The sequence below is a fragment of the Panthera uncia genome (assembly GCF_023721935.1).
Source record: "Panthera uncia isolate 11264 chromosome C1 unlocalized genomic scaffold, Puncia_PCG_1.0 HiC_scaffold_3, whole genome shotgun sequence".
Taxonomy (NCBI): domain Eukaryota; kingdom Metazoa; phylum Chordata; class Mammalia; order Carnivora; family Felidae; genus Panthera; species Panthera uncia.
Window position 1 is genome coordinate 62,541,760 of NW_026057584.1, and position 19,937 is coordinate 62,561,696.

The window sequence follows — 19,937 nt, forward strand, 5'->3', positions numbered from 1 at the left end:
AAGAATTCCCTCCATGGAGTTAATTGACACATCCATCACCTCACATATTAGCCTTTTTTGTTGTATTTGAGAACATTTAAATTTTACCCAGCAAATTTCAGTTCTACAATACAGTTGTTAGCAATAAAGTGATCATGTTATACATTGGATCATTAGATCCTCAGACCTTATTCATCTCACAACTGAAAGTTTGTATTCTTTTACCAACCTCTCCCTATTTTCCCCAGCCCCTGGCACCCACTTCTCTGCTGTTTCAATGCATTCAACTTTTTTTTTTGGATTCCACATATAAGTGATTCCATGCAGTGTTTGTGTTTCTCTGTCTGGCTTATTTCACTTAGCATACTATTTGACTCCCTATTTAAGGTGTGCTAAATCTCCTAGGTCTTAGCTCTGTGCATCTCAAGCCAGACCAAAGGACCTATGAGTAAATAAAAAGACAGAAGTTCAAAGAGTAAACATTTTGACCTAATGCTGTTTAAAATTCAGATTTTACAAAATGTTTGCAATATAGTTCAGCAATTCCACTTATAGTCTACTCACTCTGTATCAAGCTCCATGTTAGGCATTATACAAAATAGTGACTTTCAGAGTTGCTTTTGTGTAGAAGGAATGTGATTCTTCCTTGCCTTAAGGATTGAAATCATTGTAATAGATAGAAACCCAAAGAGAAAATGGGTCCCTGAGACTAATTTTGTTCTGCACTTTTACTGTTTTGATCTTCCAGTCTTTCAATACATATTATTTGAAAACCGTGCCTTCACAAATGCAAGGATGGATCCACAATAATTTAATTACAAAGCTTCAAACACAGCCACTATTTTAAAAAGTATATGTAACTGAGAGGGGAAAACAAAGAGACAAATGAAAATATTATAGTTACTAATGCGAATGGCTGATAAAAATGAAATGGAGACAGTACTTTTTTTGAGGCCCAGAGATTAATTTTTTTTTTCCATTGAGGGATATTGGGAAACTTCTTTAAAAAATTTTGTGCTTAGAAGCACATCCATTGAAAAGATTCTGGCACTACTACTCCCATCTACATCCACATTCCAGCCGTATCTCTAGTGCAGAGATCTGAGAGTCAGAGGTAGAGAAAGATTTTAGAAAATAGGATTTTTTTCCCCCTTTTTTGCTGTAATTCAACCTGAGGGCTTTTCATTTAAGTTGTCATGGGAGTGGGGGGGGTGTGTGGACAAAAACCTACCACCAAACCTGATAATGCTCTCTTGGCTGGCTGCAGATAAGATTGCTTTTGCCATAAAGGAATGAGTTGATTTTGATTTAGCTTTAAATTACTCCAATGAATTGGTTGTCAAAGGAAATATGCATAGATTTAATATAATTTCTATATTTCCAGTAATTGGTACACAACATTTTTATATGTTTACCCTTGTTGTCAAGGAATAAAATCTGATGGAAGATCGCTAAAAATTATTTTCATGGTATATATATATATATATATATATATATATATATACACACACACACACACAAATGAGACTGCAATTAATTAATGAGCTGTTTTTCTCCTACCATGTACTTGTGGCATGACTCCTTTCTCTTATTGTACTGTCTGGAAAGTCATTTATTTTTACCTAAATCGACTAAAGTTTGTCAGTAATCAAAAGGTAAGAATATCGAACATATTGTTCCATGTAGCATTGCTTTATTTTTTATTTAAAAATACAGAATTTTTTTCAAGTATTGTTCTTTAAAAACAAGTACCCTTATTGCCAACATCTGAAAATTGGGGTGTTTTTCCCAAAAATCCAGATTTCTGGCTTCTGTTACAAAATTAGGGGCTGGTAATAATAGGTCTAACTTCTCTCAGGACAATAATTGACTGAAGCTGAACAGTAGCCAAGTCATACACTGTGGAACAATGTGAGTTTTTTCTTAAATATGACCTATATTAACTTATTTGTGTTACCAGCCTAGGCCCTGTAGGCCTTTGAGTTTGAGACTCTTCTTTGAGTCAGGAATTGGTCTGGGTTAGATAAGAGTTTAAAGGTAGCAAAGGATTTTTGCTGCTGTTGTTCAGAAAGCGGGAATGACCCTAGAGCTTCACGGTGGAGTCTAGACTTTGGTTCAGACATATACGCGCCCTGGTCCCTGCCCTGACATTCCCTACATCTTAGAACTTGGGGCAAATTCCTTAAATATTCCTAAGCTGCTTCCTCTTGTGTAAGTGAAGCTAATAACATCTCTCTCCTAAGGTTGTTGGGAGGAGTAGTAGAGAGTGATTGTTTCCAGTACAAAAAGTTTTGCGAATGAAGAAATCCTCTAGCTAATTTTAAGAAATTGTTTACAGACCATTTACTAAAATTCTGAGAAGGGTGATACATTTGCGTATTTTAGATGGTCATCTAAATATTATCTGTTATCTGATTATCCCTCTTACTCTCCAAGTTAGAATTTTATTTTATTTATTTTATTTTTTGAAAGATTTTATTTTAAGTAATCTCTACACCCAACATGGGGCTCGAACTTACAACCCTGAGATCAAGAGTCATATGCCCTGAGCCAGCCAGGTGCCCCTCCAAGTTAGAATTTTATTTTTAAAATTTATTTATCTAAATTCAAGTTAGTTAACATAGAGTATAGTATTGGTTTCAGGAGAACTCCCAAGTTAGAATTTTAAACCATTTCCCCTGTAATATAATTCTTTCAAGAAAGTCATAGTGATGGCTTTTAGGCTGAATAAAGTTTCCTACATTGTTTGGCTAGATTTCTGCATTCACAGTAGCCATGCTTAAAAGTCACTGTAACTTCAAAGGTCATTCTAGAATACATAATAAGAGAAATGTTAAAACAAACAAAAAAGCCCTCAGGGAAGGATTAAGAATCCTTTTTGTGTGTGTTTGCACAGAAAAGGGTTAAATCAATTTCCCTACACTGGTAAAATAGACTGACCTAGAAAAAAAGCCTTTCCAAAAGAAACTGATCATTCCTAACGTTCATAGAGCTACTCTTGCTGGCTGCAATGAACTGAGTCTTCACTTATTTAAGTGACGAGAGAGAGATGACGTTGGGGCAGGTGGTTAGTGAACACTCCAGCAAGGGAAGAAAACGGTATCCACAACAGTATAAGACAGTATAAAACATTTGAAATGCATTTCATACTTGACACAGTATATCTCATTTGGTCACATCAATTATCTCTGAGATGGATGTTATTATTATTTCCAGTCTATGGATTAGTAAAGGAACCCAAAATAGATATGAGTTTTTCCATAACAACTTGTCGCAGTGTTTTGATATCTAAATTAACATTGAGTCTATTTCTGAATTCCTGTTTGCCAAGGTCAGTAAACAATTCAATATAAATCACATACCTGCCATGGGCCTGTACAAGAACTCTGGCCTTATGGACATGATGGGTCTTTGGACCATAGTGGTCACCATTGTTAATCCACTTTTTCTGCTATATGATGCCTCTGTCACAACCTGGCCCTTTACTGTTTGGCTCCAGGTAGACCACAGAGCAATCCTTCCCTGAGATCCTCTCTAATTTCTGCAGCTTGGCCATGGAGATCCCCATTGCTATTCCCAAGTCTCTTGTCTTCCATAGATATCCCTGTACCCATCCACTTCCTTCAACATCTAGAGCACTGTGGAGAAGCTAGTGGAAGTTTCCTTTCCTCATAGAGCCCCATTCCTCTCCCAGTCTTGCAAGAATCAAATATTTGGGAGTCCAAGCCAGCACTCTCATTTCCTAGGAAACATAGAAGCCTTAATACCATTTCCTTGCATGGGTCAAGACTTCCCAAAAAGAAAGCTTAGGAAACACACAAAACACTGTTATTCCTCCTGGGGCCAAGGAACCTAAAACTCAAACACAAAGACTTGGCTGTATTTCTTGAATAGAAAAAGGAAAAATAGCATTTTTTTTCTTTTTGTTGATGAATTCATAACAGCCCAAATGACACAAATTAATTATAGTAAATCCTTGGATTGTAACTTGTTCTGCAAGATGAACAGACATTTGTAATAAATTGTTTTGTACTTAAAACATTTTTTTTTAGTGTTCATTTATTTTTTAATTTTTTTAAATGTTTAGTTTTGAGAGAGAGACAGAGACAGAGCACGAGCAGGGGAGGGCAGAGAGAAAGCGAGACGCAGAATCTGAAGCAGGCCACGGGCTCTGAGCTGTCAGCACAGAGCCCAACATGAGGCTCAAACCCACGAGCTGTGAGATCATGACCTGAGCTGAAGTCAGAAGCTTAACCAACTGAACCACCCAGGCGCCCCTCTAATAAATTTTAACTTGATAAATGAGCGATATCTTACAATATGAGTAGTATGTGATGCTGAGTGTCACATGATCACAATAGAGCCAATGGTTCTTGAAATTCCCTTTGATATATGACTGCTTTGGATTACAGGCATGTTTCCCGAATGAATTATGCTCGCAAGCCAATTCACACTGGTGCAGTATTAGAAACTTTCCAAAGCAAGTGAGACTGCTTTCTGAGTGATTAATTCATTAAACCTAATGGGTCTTTATACTTCATGAGTAAAAAAAAAAAAAAAAAGAAAAAAAGGACAAAGGCATCTTTGGTGAAGATATTTGAAAGTTGATATTTGAAATTAGATGCTATATTAGGTCTTTGATAAAACAAACTACCTCAATTTTTTAAAAAGATATATTTATTTTTCAGAGAGAGTGCACAAGCAGGGAAGGGGCAGAGAGAGAGGGGTACAGAGGACCCAAAGCAGGTTCTGTGCTGACAGCAGCAAGCCCAATGCAGGGCTTAAACTCGTGAACCATGGGATCATGACCTGAGTTGAGGTTGCAAGCTCAACTGACTGAGCCACCCAGGTGCCTCAAACTCCTTCAGTCTTTAATGAGGCTTTTTTGAAACAGTTGACTTTTCACAGATAATTCTTCTACAACACCATCCCCCATGCCCCTCCCCTTTTAGCTTTGTTTTTATGAGACTTCTTGAGTACTAATAGTGGCCTTTGTCATTGATTCTTATTCTTTTTTTTTTTAAGTTTTTTTTTAATGTTTTATTTATTTTATTTTTTTTTGAGAGAGAGAGAGAGAGCGTGAGTGGGGAGGGACAGAGCGAGAAGGAGACTCAGAATCAGAAGTAGGCTCCAGGCTCTGAGCTGTCAGCACAGAGCCTGACTTGGGGTGCTCGAACTATTTTACCGCAAGATCATGACCTGAGCCAAAGTCGGAAGCTTAACTGACTGAGCCATCCATGTGCTCCATTGATTCTTATTCTAATAGTCACATATCTAAGTTTGAGCCAGAGAACTATCTTTAGTCAACAAGGGCTTACAAATCCTTGGGGACCCTTGGAAGATCTAAGGGATCAAAGGGTATTTTTGGCCCCACTTTCAGCTATAAGACCTCAACTACACATATAATATAATCCAGATGGTCATTAGCTTGACTATGCCATAATAGATAGAGACCTCTCATAAACAGAATTCTAGCCTGCTCATCCTTCTTGCAAGTTAAAAGGGAAGGCCTTTTCTGAGGCTGCTGTGTTAACATCCCATAAATGACCTCAGTAGGGTCTGATGAATGGTGATAAGAAAAGAAAGTGTACAGAATTGGATGTTTATACTATATGGTGAAAACTGTAGGACCATTAATAGAATGAATCCTGGGGAAGACTGAGGATTCTTTGACAGGAAGAGAAGAGTGACTATACTGACTTTGTGAGAACTCAAATATTACAGTCATTCATAATAACTGAGTAGAGTTGGGATTTGAACCTAGGCAATGTAGCTCTTAATTGTGATGGTTGCCTGATAGGCTCAGCAGCTTTGTTACTGGGAGGATCTGGGGGAGCTTGATGAAAATAATGTCTTTCTATGTTGCCAGCAAACCTTCCCTGTGAAGAGCTGCCAGCCCTGATGCTGGCAGTATATTGCCCAGCAAATCTTGCCCATGAAGCCCTTTACACGTTGTGCACAAAAGCAGCAGTAAAAGCTAAACATTTCCTTCTCTAACCAACCCCATGGTTTATCAAGTAAAACAGTTACCTTAATCATCTCAAGTTCCAAAGGTTGGAACTTTGCTTTTTCCTAAGAGATTATTTTCTGAGAAGATTCTTAACTTTCCAAGAAGCAAACACCTTGGCAAAGGGGTAAAAAATTGACTACTTAGCGACCATCAATCCAGGGGGCTCAGGACCTTTGGATTATTGACACAGTTCATCTACTTTGGCAGTCATATAGGATTTCTAGGGACTAGCACATTTTTATTAACTGTCTCTTCAGCCACCAGACATGCAATTGTAGACTTCACATATTTAAAAAAACAGTTATAAAATTTTGGGACATTTTTTGGGGGGTAGAGTGACAAATCTGAAGAGTAAAATCATACAAATTCATGTCTATTCAGATCACCAATAGTGTGGCTATTGACTAATCCAATCCAAGTGGATCCTATTTTTTGTACTATACAATTTTTTAGCATACTTTGCTGTAATAGTTCTTGCAATACACTAAATTCCAGAGAAGAGTATAGAATAAGAATTAAATAATATTTAAAATTTGATGTTTGTGATCGTTAATGATTTGCAGCATGTGATAAAGAGAGAGCAACCAGTAGGCTATTCGCATTTTTCATGCCCAGTAATTCCTTTTTTTTTTTTAAGTTTATGTATTTATTTTGAGAGAAAGAGAGAGACAGTATGAGTGGGGAAGAGGCAGAGAAAGGGAGAATCCCAAGCAGGCTCTGCCTCACCCCCCCCCCCCCCCCCACCTGCCACTGATGGGGAGCGTGACCCCACGAACCGAACTGTGAGATCGTGACTGTGAGATCACTTAACTGACAGAGCCACCCAGATGCCCCACTAGTAATTCCTTTTGATTATAGAGTTGGGGTGTCCTATCCCCAAAGCTTATATTTTTCCTTATCCTTTCTCTGTTCATACTCTTCCTTTGTTTAGAATTTTCTTTCCTGAATTATCGCTTACGGAAACCCTTACTATCCTTCAAGGACCAGTTTGAAAGCTGCTTCTGCCCTGATGTCTTCTTTGATCACCCTGCTATCCTTTGTAGGCTTCCAGCACTCAGAACCTGCTGGGTGTCACATGGTGTTTAGTCCAGCCTGTCTGAATTTGCTGTTATTTCCATATGCATTTCATGTCACCTTCTAGATTGGGTGTAGAGGTTGGCAAACTCTATAAATGGCCAGACAGTAAATATTTTAGTCTGTGTGGGCTATGTGGTCTCTGTCAGAGCTATTCAACTCTGGTATATGTAGAATGAAAACAGCATAGTCAGTATACAAATGAACTAGTACTCAAATAAACTGGATTTTTGGAAACTGACATTTGAATTCCACATAATTTTCACATGTCATGAGATACTGTTTTCCTTTTGATTTTTTTCAACCATATAAAATTGTAAAAATTCTCCATAGCTTCTGTTCTATACAGAAATAGGCATCTGGTAGATTTGGCCTGCAGTTTGAACTCTGTTCAAGATTGTTAGTCCCTGGAAGGCAAGAGCTACATCTTAGACAACTTCATGTCTACCTCACACAACACCTGCCACAAAACCTTTCAATAACCAGGTCCATGTTATTTGTGGAATTAATGTGGCATAAAAAGAAGACATATATCTATGCCATTGAAAAAAATCAGAAAACTTGAATGGTTTATGACAATTTCATTTATTGTCTTATTCTTTCAGCTACAAGGCAGTTTGGAGAAACAAAAAAAGTGATCAATTTTCCTTGTGCAACTTGACATAAGCAGAGTCAACCACTGAAATACTGTTGCCACGTAAAGGACCCAGTGGGTAATGTGGCAGTCCCTTCACCCTAAGGTTTATTAAAAAAGAAACAACTCATTTGGAGTATAAATGTTTTAAATTACACACTTGCTTTTGAAAAGTGTGTGAACAGGGGTTTGTATCAGTGTGAAGAAAAGAGCAAGAAATTCTGAGGCCTTTCAGGAGGACAAAAACACAGGAAGTTCCGAAGGCACTTTTCAGTCTATTTCGATTGCCACATAGATTTTTACAAAAAGAAAATAGAGTAAAGCTGGCTCTCTATTGTGGATTTTCATTTATTTTTTCTCTTCTTGTTGGAATTTTATTGATTGTAGCAAGATACACTTAAAATTTACCATTTTAGTAATTTAAAGGATACAATTCAGTGGCATTAAGTATATTCACAATGTTACACAACCATAACCACTATCCATTTCCAGAATTTATCATCATCCCCAACAGAAACTCTGTACCTATTAAGCAGTATCTCTTGGGTCCCCTTTTCCCAAAGACCCCAGTAACCACCATTCTATTTTATGTCTCTGTGAATTTGACTACTGTGTGCACATATCACATACATGTGGAATCATATAGTGTTAGTCCTTTTGTGTCTTATTTCACTTAGCATAATGTTTTCAAGGTTCATCTATATTGTAGCATGTACCAAAACTACATTCCTTTTTTGGCTAGATGATATTGCAGTGTGTGTATATATCACATTTTATTTATTCATTCATCTGTTGATGGACTCTTGGATTATTTCCACCTTTTGGGTATTATAAACAGTACAGAAGTGAACATTGGCATACAAACATTTGCTTGAGTTCTTATTTTCAGTGTTGTTGGCTATATACCCGGGAATGAAATTGCTGGGTTTATTGTAATTGACATTTGATAAAACACCAAACTGTTTTCCACAGTGGCTACATTGTTTTTATGTTCCAGTCATCAGTGCACAAAGGTCCTGATTTCTCCACATTGTTATTTTCTATTTGTTTGTTTCTTTGTTTTTTTACTATGATCATCCTAATGTGTTGAAGTGGTATCTCATTGTGATTTTGGTTTGCTTTCCTCTAATGACGAATGACATTGAGCATCTTTTCATGTGCTTTTTGGATATTTGAATATCTTCTTTGGAGACATATCTATTTGCCTGAGACAATCTCTTTGCCTGTTTTTTAAATTGAGTTGTTAGTCTTTTTGTTGTTGAGTTGTAAGAGTTCTTTATATATTCTGGATTCTAGACTTTTATCACATTTATGATTTATAAATATTTTCTCCTATTCTGTGAGTTCACTCTGTTGATTGTGTTCTTTGGGGTACAGAAGTTAAAACAATTTTTTTTTAATTAAAGTATAGTTGACCTATGTTATGTTAGTTTCAGGTGTACAACATAGTGATTCAATAGTTCTGTGCTCACCACTGTAAGTGTAGTTACAATCTGTCACCATACGTTATTATAATATTATTGACTAGATCCCTTATGCTGTATCATAGTCATCCCCATGACTATTTACTTTCAGTTATACAATAAATAAGAAATTTAAAAATTTTTGATGAAGTCCAATTTATCTTTTTTTTCTTTTGGTGCTTGTGCTCTTGGTGTCATATTTTATTTGATCTTATTATTAGTTAATTTTTTTTAATGTTTATTTATTTTTGGTAGATAGAACACAAGCAGGAGAAGAGAAGAGAGAGGGAGACACAGAATCTGAAGCAGGCTGCAGGCTCAGAGCTGTCAGCACAGAGCCTGATGCGGGGCTCAAACCCACAGACCACAAGATCGTGACCTAAGCTGAAGTTAGACACTTAACTGACTGGGCCACCCAGGTGCCCCTCTTATTATTAGTTTTTAAAGATCCAAGTTGCAAAGTACTTTATTAACAGCATATTTTAAAAAAATAATCTCTATGCCCAATATGGGGCTTGAACTCCTAGCCCCGAGATCAAGAATCACATGCTCTACTAACTCAGCCAGCCAGATGCCCTGGTGTTATATTTTAGAAAGCATTGCCAATCCAAGGTCATTTGCCCGTATGTTTTTTTTTTTTTTCCTATGAGTTTTATAGTTTTAACTTAAGTCTTTGATCCATTTAGAGTTAATTTTTATTTACGGTACAAGGTGTAGGGATCCAACTTCATTTTTTGTCTATAGATATACTGTGGTCCCAACACCATTTGTTGAAAAGTCTATTCTTTCCCCATTGAATGGTTATGGGTGGCACCCCAACCAATTGACCACAGATGTACGGGTTTATTTCTGGACTGTCAATTATTTTCTATGGATGTATGTCTCCGCTTATGCCAGAAACACATTGTTTTCATTCCTGTAGCTTTGAAATAAGTCTTGAAATTATGAAGTGTGAGTTGTCTAACTTGATTCAGATTATCTTTTTTCAAGATTGCTTTGGCTATCTTTGGGGTCCCTTGCAATTCCATATAAATTTTAAGGTTGGCTTTTCCATTTCTGCAAAAAATGCCATTGGGATTTTGGTAGGATTACATGGAATCTGAGGATTATTTTGGAGACTATTGCTATTTCAACAATATTGAGTCTTCCAATCCATGAACACAGGCTGTCTTTTCCTTTATTCTTGCTTTCTTTAATTTGTTTCAGCAATGTTTTCAATCTATAAATCTTTTGTCTCCCTTGGTTAAGTTTATTCTTATGTATTTTATTCTTTTTATGCTATTATAAGTAGATTTTTTTTTCTTAATTTATTTTGGATTGTTCATTGCTAGTGTATAGAAATACAAGTGATTTTTATGTGTTGATTTTGTAGCCTGCAACTTTTCTGAAATCATTTATTAGCTCTAACAGTGTGTGTGTGTGTGTGTTCTTTAGGGTTTTCTACATATGATATCATGTCATCTTTGAACAAAGATAATTTTACTTCTTCCTTTCCAATTTGGATGCTTCTTATTTCTTTTTCTTGCCTAATTGTTTTAGTTAGAACCTTCAGCCCTATGTTAAATACAATGGTGAAAATGGGTATTCTTGTTTGTTCCTGATCTTAAGAGAAAAGCTTTCACTTTGTTCACCATTGACTATTGTATTAGCTGTGGGTCTTTCAGATAAATTCTTTATCATATTGAGGAAGTTTCCTCCAACTCCTAGTTTATTGAGTACTTTTGTTTATCATGAAAAGTGAGTTTTGCCAAACACTTTTTCTGTACCAACGGCAGTGATCATGTGGTTTTTATCATTCATTTTGTTAATATGATATATTACATTAATTGATTTTTATTTATTAAACCACCCTCACATTACAAGGATAAATCCCACTTGGTCATGGTGTATAATTCTCTTATTGTATTACTGAGTTCAGTTTGCTGGTATTTTGTTGAGGATTTTTACATCTATATTTATAATGGATATTAGTCTATTATTTTTTTTTCAAAATTTTATTTAAATTCTAATTAGTTAACATATAGTGTAATATTGGTTTCAGGAGTAGAATTTAGTGATTCACCACTTACATATAACATGCATTGCTCATCGTAACAAGTGCCCTCCTTAACACCCTCATCCATTTATAGCCCATGCCCCACCATCTCCCTCCATCAATCCTCAGTTCATTCTCTATAGTTAAGAGTCTCTTATGGTTTGCTTCCCTCTCTCTTTTCTCCCCCTTCCCATATGTTCATATGTTTTATTTCTTAAGTTACACATTTGAATGAAATCATATGATATTTGTCTTTCTCTGACTTATTTTGCTCAGCATAATACACTCTAGCTCCATCCACATCATTGCAAATGTCAAGATTTCATTCTTTTTGATGGCTGAGTATTATTCCATAGTATGTATATACCACATCATCTTCTTTACCCATTCATCAGTCAATGGACATTTGGGTCCTTTTTTCCATAATTTGGCTATTGTTCATAATGCTGCTATAAACATTGGGGTGCATGTGCCCCTTTGAATCCATATTTTTATATCCTTTGGGTAAAATACCTCATAGTACAATTGCTGGGCCATAGGGTACTTATATTTTTAACTTTTTGAGGAATCTCCATACTGTTTTCCAGAGTGACTGCACCAGTTTGCATTCCTACCAACAGTGTAAAAGGGTTCCCCTTTATCCACAGCCTCACCAACATCTGTTGTTTCCTGAGTTGTTGATTTTAGCCATTCTGTCAGGTGCGAGGTGGTATCTCATTGTGGTTTTGATTTGTATGGTCTATAATTTTCTTTCTTTCTTTCTTTCTTTCTTTCTTTCTTTCTTTCCTTTCTTTTTTTGGTAATGTTTATTTTTGAGAGAGAGAAGCAGAGCACAAGTAGGGTAGGGGCAGAGAGAGAGGGAGATGCAGAATCTGAAGCAGGCTCTGGGCTCTGAGCTGTCAGCACAGAGCCCAATGTGGGGCTTGAACCCACAAACTGTGAGATCATGACCTGAGCCAAAGTCAGACGCTTAACTGACTGAGCCACCCAGGCACCCCTATAATTTTCTTTTCTTTATAGTATTTTTGTCTGGTTTTGGTATCAAGGTAATTCTAGCCTCATAGAATTAGTTAGGAAATGTGTGCTCCTATTCAGTATTCTTGGAAGAGTTTGAAAATGAGTGGTGTTAATTTTGCTTTAAGTGTTGGGTAGAATTCACAAGTGAAGTCATCTGGTTCTGGGCTTTTCTTTGTTTGGAGGTTTTGATAACTAATTCAATTTCCTTACTTGTTTTAGGTCTATTCAGATTTTCTCTTTCTTCTTGAGTCAGTTTTGGTAGTTTATGTACCTTTCAAATTTGTCCATTTTATTCATTGCATTTTGTTTTTTCTAGGTCCAGGGAAATCTCCCAAATTTAGCTAGAAGCTAAAATGATTATGATATATAAAATTTTTATTTTAGGAGTCTTAAAGTTTTCAGATAATGTTTTAATATCTAATGAATAGGTAAATAGGTTTTTGCCTGAGTAATATGCTTAGTGCATAAATACTTAGTGTTTCTAGATTGCCCTTTTTCTGAGCATCCCAATTTCTAAGACACCTAGCTTTTATGTTAAGTATGTACTTTTATCAATGAAAGACTTTTAATGAGGGAATTCATAATTTTACTCTTCAAAAACATACCTAATATAAGAACCTGGATATAGGGCTGCAGCTCCTGCACTCGCAGCTGCCTGCCTGCCCCTCCCTCTCCTCCTACCAGTGCCACAGACCCGGAGCCGGAGCCGCCGCCGCCACAGCCACGGACACTATGGCTTCTGGAGTTACAGTGAATGATGAAGTCATCAAAGTTTTTAATGATATGAAAGTAAGAAAATCTTCTACACAAGAGGAGATCAAAAAAAGAAAGAAAGCTGTTCTCTTCTGTTTAAGCGATGACAAAAGACAAATAATTGTAGAGGAAGCAAAGCAGATCTTGGTGGGTGACATTGATGATACTGTAGAGGACCCCTACACATCTTTTGTGAAGTTGCTGCCTCTGAATGATTGCCGATATGCTTTGTACGATGCCACCTACGAAACAAAAGAGTCTAAGAAAGAAGACCTAGTATTTATATTCTGGGCTCCTGAGAGTGCACCTTTAAAAAGCAACATGATTTATGCTAGCTCTAAAGATGCCGTTAAGGGGCGCCTGGGTGGCTCAGTCGGTTGAGTGTCCGACTTCAGCTCAGGTCACCATCTCACAGTCCGTGAGTTCGAGCCCCGCGATGGGCTCTGGGCTGATGGCTCAGAGCCTGGAGCCTGCTTCCGATTCTGTGTCTCCCTCTGTCTCTGCCCCTCCCCCGTTCATGCTCTGTCTCTCTCTGTCTCAAAAATAAACATTAAAAAAAATTAAAAAAAAAATAAAGATGCCGTTAAAAAGAAATTTACAGGTATTAAACATGAATGGCAAGTAAATGGCTTGGATGATATAAAAGACCGTTCAACACTTGGAGAGAAATTGGGAGGCAATGTAGTAGTTTCTCTTGAAGGAAAACCCTTATAAAGTGCCAGTCAAGTGCCATCTGGATCTTGAGGAGCTTCCATTTCTCCAGCTCAATCAATTGAAATAGTGTTAGGTGTTTTTTGTTTCTGTTTTTGTTTTTTTTTCTCTTCCCACTGGGTCCTTCCAATACAGTGAATGAAGGGAATACCATTCATGTAAGCAGCCTATCAGTGATTGCCATTAGACTGTTTAATACTGTTACTTTTATGTAGAACCCAAGGAATGCCTTCCCGTCATATTTTAGCCAAAACAACTGGTTATATGCCTCCCTTGCAGCAAGCACTACAGTGAAAGTGATTGTCAATGTGAATAGCTTAGAATACTGCAAAGGGTAAGCTGATTGAATGCCTTGAAAGTATTATCCACTGGTCAGATGGTAAACTTTATTCAGTATTATTTATAGTTTCACTTGATTGTAGTTCTGTGAGGCTTGAGCATTCATACACCTCATCTGCCTTGACAAGCCTATTTTTGTGACATGGCAGCACAGATATAACACTATGCATTGAAAGCACTTTTTTTGTAATGAGTTTAACTCACTCTCCATCCCCCAAAAGGAATGCCAATTAAGTTTTGTTAACAGTGTCACCAGCTTATCCTAGTACCTCAGTATTCATTCCTGTTACCTGCATATCTTAAAAGAAACAGCTGTTAATGCCTTTTTGTTTTCCATTGAGCGTACACTACTGAATAAGTGTAGGAGTTTACGTTTACCATGTAAGTTTGGCAACACTAAAAATATTTTGAATATCAGTCATGATGGCAATTTCTGTATAAAAGAGCCTTAAATGGAACATTGTTTTTGAGATCAAACTCCTTACCCTCACAAAAATGACCACATCGCAATAAAAGTTGTGGCATATTACCAAAAGAAAAAAAAAAAAAAGAACCTGGATATAAATAATGGAAAGGAGATCTTGGGTGGATAAAAAGGGTGGATAAAAATACTTATCACATAAGGTTGTTGGGCACTATAATGCATCAATTAAAGGATTTTATTATATTCCTTCTTCCTCATTTCAGCCATATGAATTACTTATCTTTCAATATTCAGCTTATAGATCATTTTATTCCCCAACCTTGATTTTTCCCTTTCAAAGGAGAGATAGGTGTGCCCTCCTGTGTGTGTCCATAGAAATTGTTTTTTCTCTTTTCATAAAGATGGCATATATTCTTATAGATAATTTAAATAACATAGAAAAGTTAAAAAAGATCACCTCAAATCCCACCATTTGGAGCTAAAGACTTGTACTGGTTCAGTGATCATTCTTTTAGAGTGGAGTTCAATCTTGATCTTGACCTCATGCATCTCTCTCTCTGTCTCTACACACACACACACACACACACACACACACACACACACACATACAAGCCTATGCAACCTAACAGAATAGCATGTAGAATGCACGTTACTTTGAAAACTGATTTCCTAAACATTTTTATGAAGATAAAAATAATATTTAATATTTAGGGGCACCTGGGTGGCTTAGTTAGTTAAGCGTCCAGCTTTGGCTCATGTCAAGATCTTACAGTTTTGTGAGTTCAAGCTCCATGTTGGGCTCTGTGCTAACACCTCAGAGCCTGGAGCCTGCTTCAGATTCTGTGTCTTCCTCTCTCTCTGCCCCTCCCCGGCTTGTGCTCTGTCTGTCTCTCTCTCAAACATAAACAGAAAATAATACTTAATTTTTATCATAAGCTGATGCTTTAAATTTCTAGTAACCAAAGTGGCATGGCAATTAAATTAGAGTTAATTTACAAGTAAGGAGTTTATGAAAAGCAAATAAAGTTGTTTTATTAACTTTAATTTGTAAGGTCACATTTATAATACCCTTTCGCTTCTATTCTGACTGAGGCAATTATCTAACTGTTGGTTGAAATAACTGTATGAACAGGAAGGTACAGCAGAGAGAAGTCTTCCTTTGACTGGTGAGTGAAGACAGGAGTCTAGATGAAAACCAGCCAACTCTGAAGGAGCAGAGGCAAAGGCACTCAGGTATGGAAAATATCCTTATCTTTATCTGCCCACTGGAAAGGGCTGTGTTGGAAGAAAAGAATTTGCAGTTCTCTCTTCTAAAACCTGTATTAGGAAGCACCTCCAATTTTTCAGTTTGAGAAATAGTAAGGATTTTGATTATAAAGAGTCATATAAGTAGTAAATCAATTTTAAAGAATAATTTTTAGAGCTATTTGGCCAAAAAGTTTTCTGTCAGTTTACCCACAATTACCAAGATCAGTGTAATCAGATGGTAGCAGAGTCAATGTCTCTGTGCTACTCACCCTCCCAAACATTATTAATGGTAGGTTTTATTTTTATTATAATTTTTTTTTTCAGTTTAGGGAACCTCAGCTGATTCTGGGGATGGGTAAACATAGGTTTATTGTAATGTGTTATCTTCCAACTTGTTTCTCCCATCAGCATCTGCTTCTGTGTCACAAAATTCAAGGGGACTGTGTCCAAATATAACCAATGACAGTATAATTTATAATGGATGTGGGGAGAAGTAAATGGCCTTTCAAAGAGAATTCAAAAAGACCATATATAATTGCTATATTTTTACTATAATTTTAAAAACTTTTCTTAGCCTAATTTTTCTTTCAGTTTGAGGTATTTCTAGACTTAAATATTATTTTATTTTATTTTATTTATTTTTTATTAAATTTTTTAAGTGTTTATTTATTTTTGAGAGAGATAGAGAGACAAAGAGTGCAAGCAGGGGAGGGGTGGAGAGAGAAAGGGAGACACAGAATCTGAAGCAGGCTGCAGGCTCTGAGCTGTCAGCACAGAGCCTTACGTGGGGCTTGAACCCACGAACTGTGAGATCATTACCTGAGCCGAAGTCCTGTGTTTAACCAACTGAGCCACCCAGGCGCCCTGACTTAAATATTATTTTAAAGTTATTACTTTCATGATGACAGAATGTGCAAATTTTGGATGATATCTCATCCAAATGTTGTTTTGCAATATATTCAAATTTAGTGAGTTTTTATTTTTGTGCCATATTTGTTACTAAAGAGGTTCCTATTACAGCAGGGTGTACTGCAAATATTAGGCAGAACATATTATGCTTTGAATTGAAAAATTGGAATTTTGGAAAACTGTATCTGCCATTGGAAACTGGATAGCTTAAGTATACTGAAAGACTTTTTTCTTTTTTTTATAATGAGTTTTGTGGTAATATTAGCCAATGTAATTTTAAAAAATATTCTATAATGAAATACATCAACATTTAGAAGAGCTGCATAAGAGTGAATTAATATTTTCAAAATGACTAGTATATAATGATACAAAATCCATTCAAAGTTAAAGACCAATGGATTTTAATGTAATTGTGGATGAAAAGTTCCTTGATGTGGTTTCAAATTCCTTATTGTAATTAACTCTTAGGAACAACTTGTTGAGTTTTGGTGTAGTATCAGAGAATAGTCACAATTATATGAAAAATATATTTTAAAGTTAAAAATATGAAATAACAGTAAAGGCATTTGAGAACTACAGCACACTCAGCATTTGAGAGACCATGAGCCAAGAAAGAAAGGGAAAACACTTAGGAAAGCTGGAAATTCTCTGCTACTTTTCTTCTCAAAGCATTTCCAATTTGTAAGCTGCATTGATCTGAGAAGTCTAATATAAATAAATGTTTACACGTTAAGAGTTTAATCAGAGCTTTTGGTAGTATGGTGCTGCTGAGATAAAGACTGGAATTCAGAGCCACTAAGGAAGAAAAGTTCCTGGAAAATGCTGCACATTTTCTACTGAGGTATTTAAAGGACAAACCAGAACTAGTTCAGCCCTCAAAAAGATTGAAATCCAGGGGTGCCTGGAAGGCTCAGTTGGTTAAGCATCTGATTTTAGCTCAGATCATGATCTCACAGTTTGTGAGTTCAAGCCCCATGTTGGGCTCTGTGCTGACAGCTCAGAGCCTGAAGCCTACTTCAGATTCTGTGTCTCCCTCTCTCTTTGCCCCTTCTCTGCTCACATTCTGTCTCTCTGTCTCTCTGTCTCTCAAAAATAAATAAACATTAAAAAAAAGATTGAAATATAGTCTTAAGACACTTCATTCTGGTTGGATCAAAGATTTACCCCTATTTTAACTGCCTACTTGAAGGAAAAGAAATTCTCTTTGGAGGAGATAGCATCATCTATAGCTTACACAATATGTTATACTCATTTAAAGTATTCAATTAAAATTTGCCAAGCATACCAGAAGCTAGAATGAAATGAATGGAAAAAAAAAAGAAAGATAAACAATTGACAGTTTCAAAAGATACAATTCATATGTTGGAGATGATGAAATGGACAATTTCATGTGAGAACTGGGCTCTTTAAAAAAGGATTTGAATGAAAATTCTGGAACTGAAAATATAATGATGGAAATAAAAAATGTAATAAATGACTTTGACAGTATATAAAACCTAAAGTTAGTAGAAAGATGGAAATAATGAAAGCAAAGATATTAATGAAATGCAAAACAAAAATAAAAATGTAATTGATGTAAAAACAAATCCAAAGTTGGTTCTTCGAAAAGACCAACAAAATTGGTAATACTAGAAAAGAAAAAAAAAAAAGGAGGAAATAATCAACCAATACAGTAACGAAAAGAAGGGCAGTACTGCAAATCACGCAGATTCCAAAAAGATAAGAGGAAATAATGAACAAACTTATACCAATATATTTGAAAATGTGAATGAAATGGAAAAATTCCTAGAAAAGCAAAATTGCCAACATTGACATAAGAAAAAATAGAAATATCAGTCCCTTGGTGGCACATTGATTACATTGGACCCTTTATATATGGAGGAAGAGGTGATTTATTCTTTCCAGAATCTACTGGTACTTTGAAGGTGGTTTTGTCTTTCCTTTTCACAGTGCCTCTGCCAGCACCATAAAAATGCCTGATTTACTAACATGGGATCTTGAATAGTGATGCCTCAGAACAAGCAGCTTATTTACAAGTGAAGGAGGTTTAATACTGGGTATTTGACCTTGGAATGTTTTGTTTTATTATACAGCTTGTCCCCGATTTAGGATTTGACTTACGATTTTTTGATTTTACAATGGTAGAAAATAGATATGTATTCAACAGAAACAGTATTTCAAGTTTTGCATTTTGATTTTTTCCCCTGAGGTGGCAGTGTGTGGTATAGTGCTGTGTTGTGATGCTGGGCAGTGGCAGCTTCAGCTCCCTGTCAGCCAGGCGGTGATGAGGGTACACAACTGATAACACTTACAACCCTTCTGTACCCACACAACCATTCTGTTTTTCACTTTCAGTACTCTGCTCAATGAATTACAGGAGCTTTTCGATACTTTATTGTAAAATGGACTTTGTGTTAGATGATTTTGCCCAACTGTAAGCTAATGTAAGTGTTCTGAGCACGTTTAAGGTAGGCTAGGCTAGGCTAGGCTATGATGTTCGGTAGGTTAGGCGTATTAAATACATTTTTGACTTACGATACTTTCAACTTCTGATAGGTTTATCAGGAGGACGTAACCCCATAGTAAGTTGAAGAAGGTATGTATACCTCATAACCCAGAAGGAGCTTCCCTAATAGTACAATAGAATGACTTGTTCAATTTGTATTTAAATTACAAGGACAAAGCTTTGTAATTTGCTCAAGGACAAAGCTGTGGGATTGGGATATTGTCTTCTATGATCTAGCATGTGGCAGGTATATGCTGGTGCCTCTCATCATCACGGTAAGAGTTTGTTAAATGACAAGAATGCAGTTTAGGTTCTGCTGGATCAGAGATCCTGATCCTTAGACAGAATGATTTCACCAGGGGACACGGTGTAAAAGTACCACAGAACATTAAGGTATGACAACTGCCTAGTCACTTGACTCCTTACACGGGTTTCACCTCACCTTTACTGCAATCACTATGCTTCAGGTGTCTGTGGCATTTCTTTCATTTTGTGCCCAGGAGCTTCTCCATTGCTGCAGGCTCTAGTGGCTAGGGTGAACACACGTGCATACCCCAGGTGACAGGGAAGGTAATGCCCCCCATGATCACTCTTAACCAATAGGGGATGGGAGCTGAAAGAGAAAGAGTTCTCCTGTTGATCCAGGGGAATAATTCTGAGACTCGATCTAAATTCTCCTTAGGAGGGTTCTGGGAGATCTAAGTGCCAGATATCACAGCAGTGACATTGATATAGCGCACTCAGTCCCGGACAGGGTCCCGCCGCCTCGCCCTTCCCAGGGGCTAGAACCTGCCAGTTATTGCCACCCCTTCTCGCTGGAGCACCAACTGACCGT

The 19,937-nt window shown here is 36.7% G+C and overlaps 1 protein-coding gene across 1 annotated transcript; it reads left to right on the forward strand.

Moving 5' to 3' along the window:
• The first annotated feature begins 12,567 nt into the window (after positions 1-12,567).
• On the forward strand, positions 12,568-14,825 carry LOC125911864 (cofilin-2-like). Its single transcript, XM_049616083.1, has one exon. It carries the CDS (start codon positions 12,945-12,947, stop codon positions 13,344-13,346), a length of 402 nt encoding a protein of 133 aa, XP_049472040.1. The 5' UTR covers positions 12,568-12,944; the 3' UTR covers positions 13,347-14,825.
• The last annotated feature ends 5,112 nt before the right edge of the window (positions 14,826-19,937 follow it).

Coding starts and splice junctions, on each gene's coding strand:
- LOC125911864 (XM_049616083.1), top strand. CDS start 12,945: ATGGCTTCTGGAGTTACAGTGAATGATGAAGTCATCAAAGTTTTTAAT.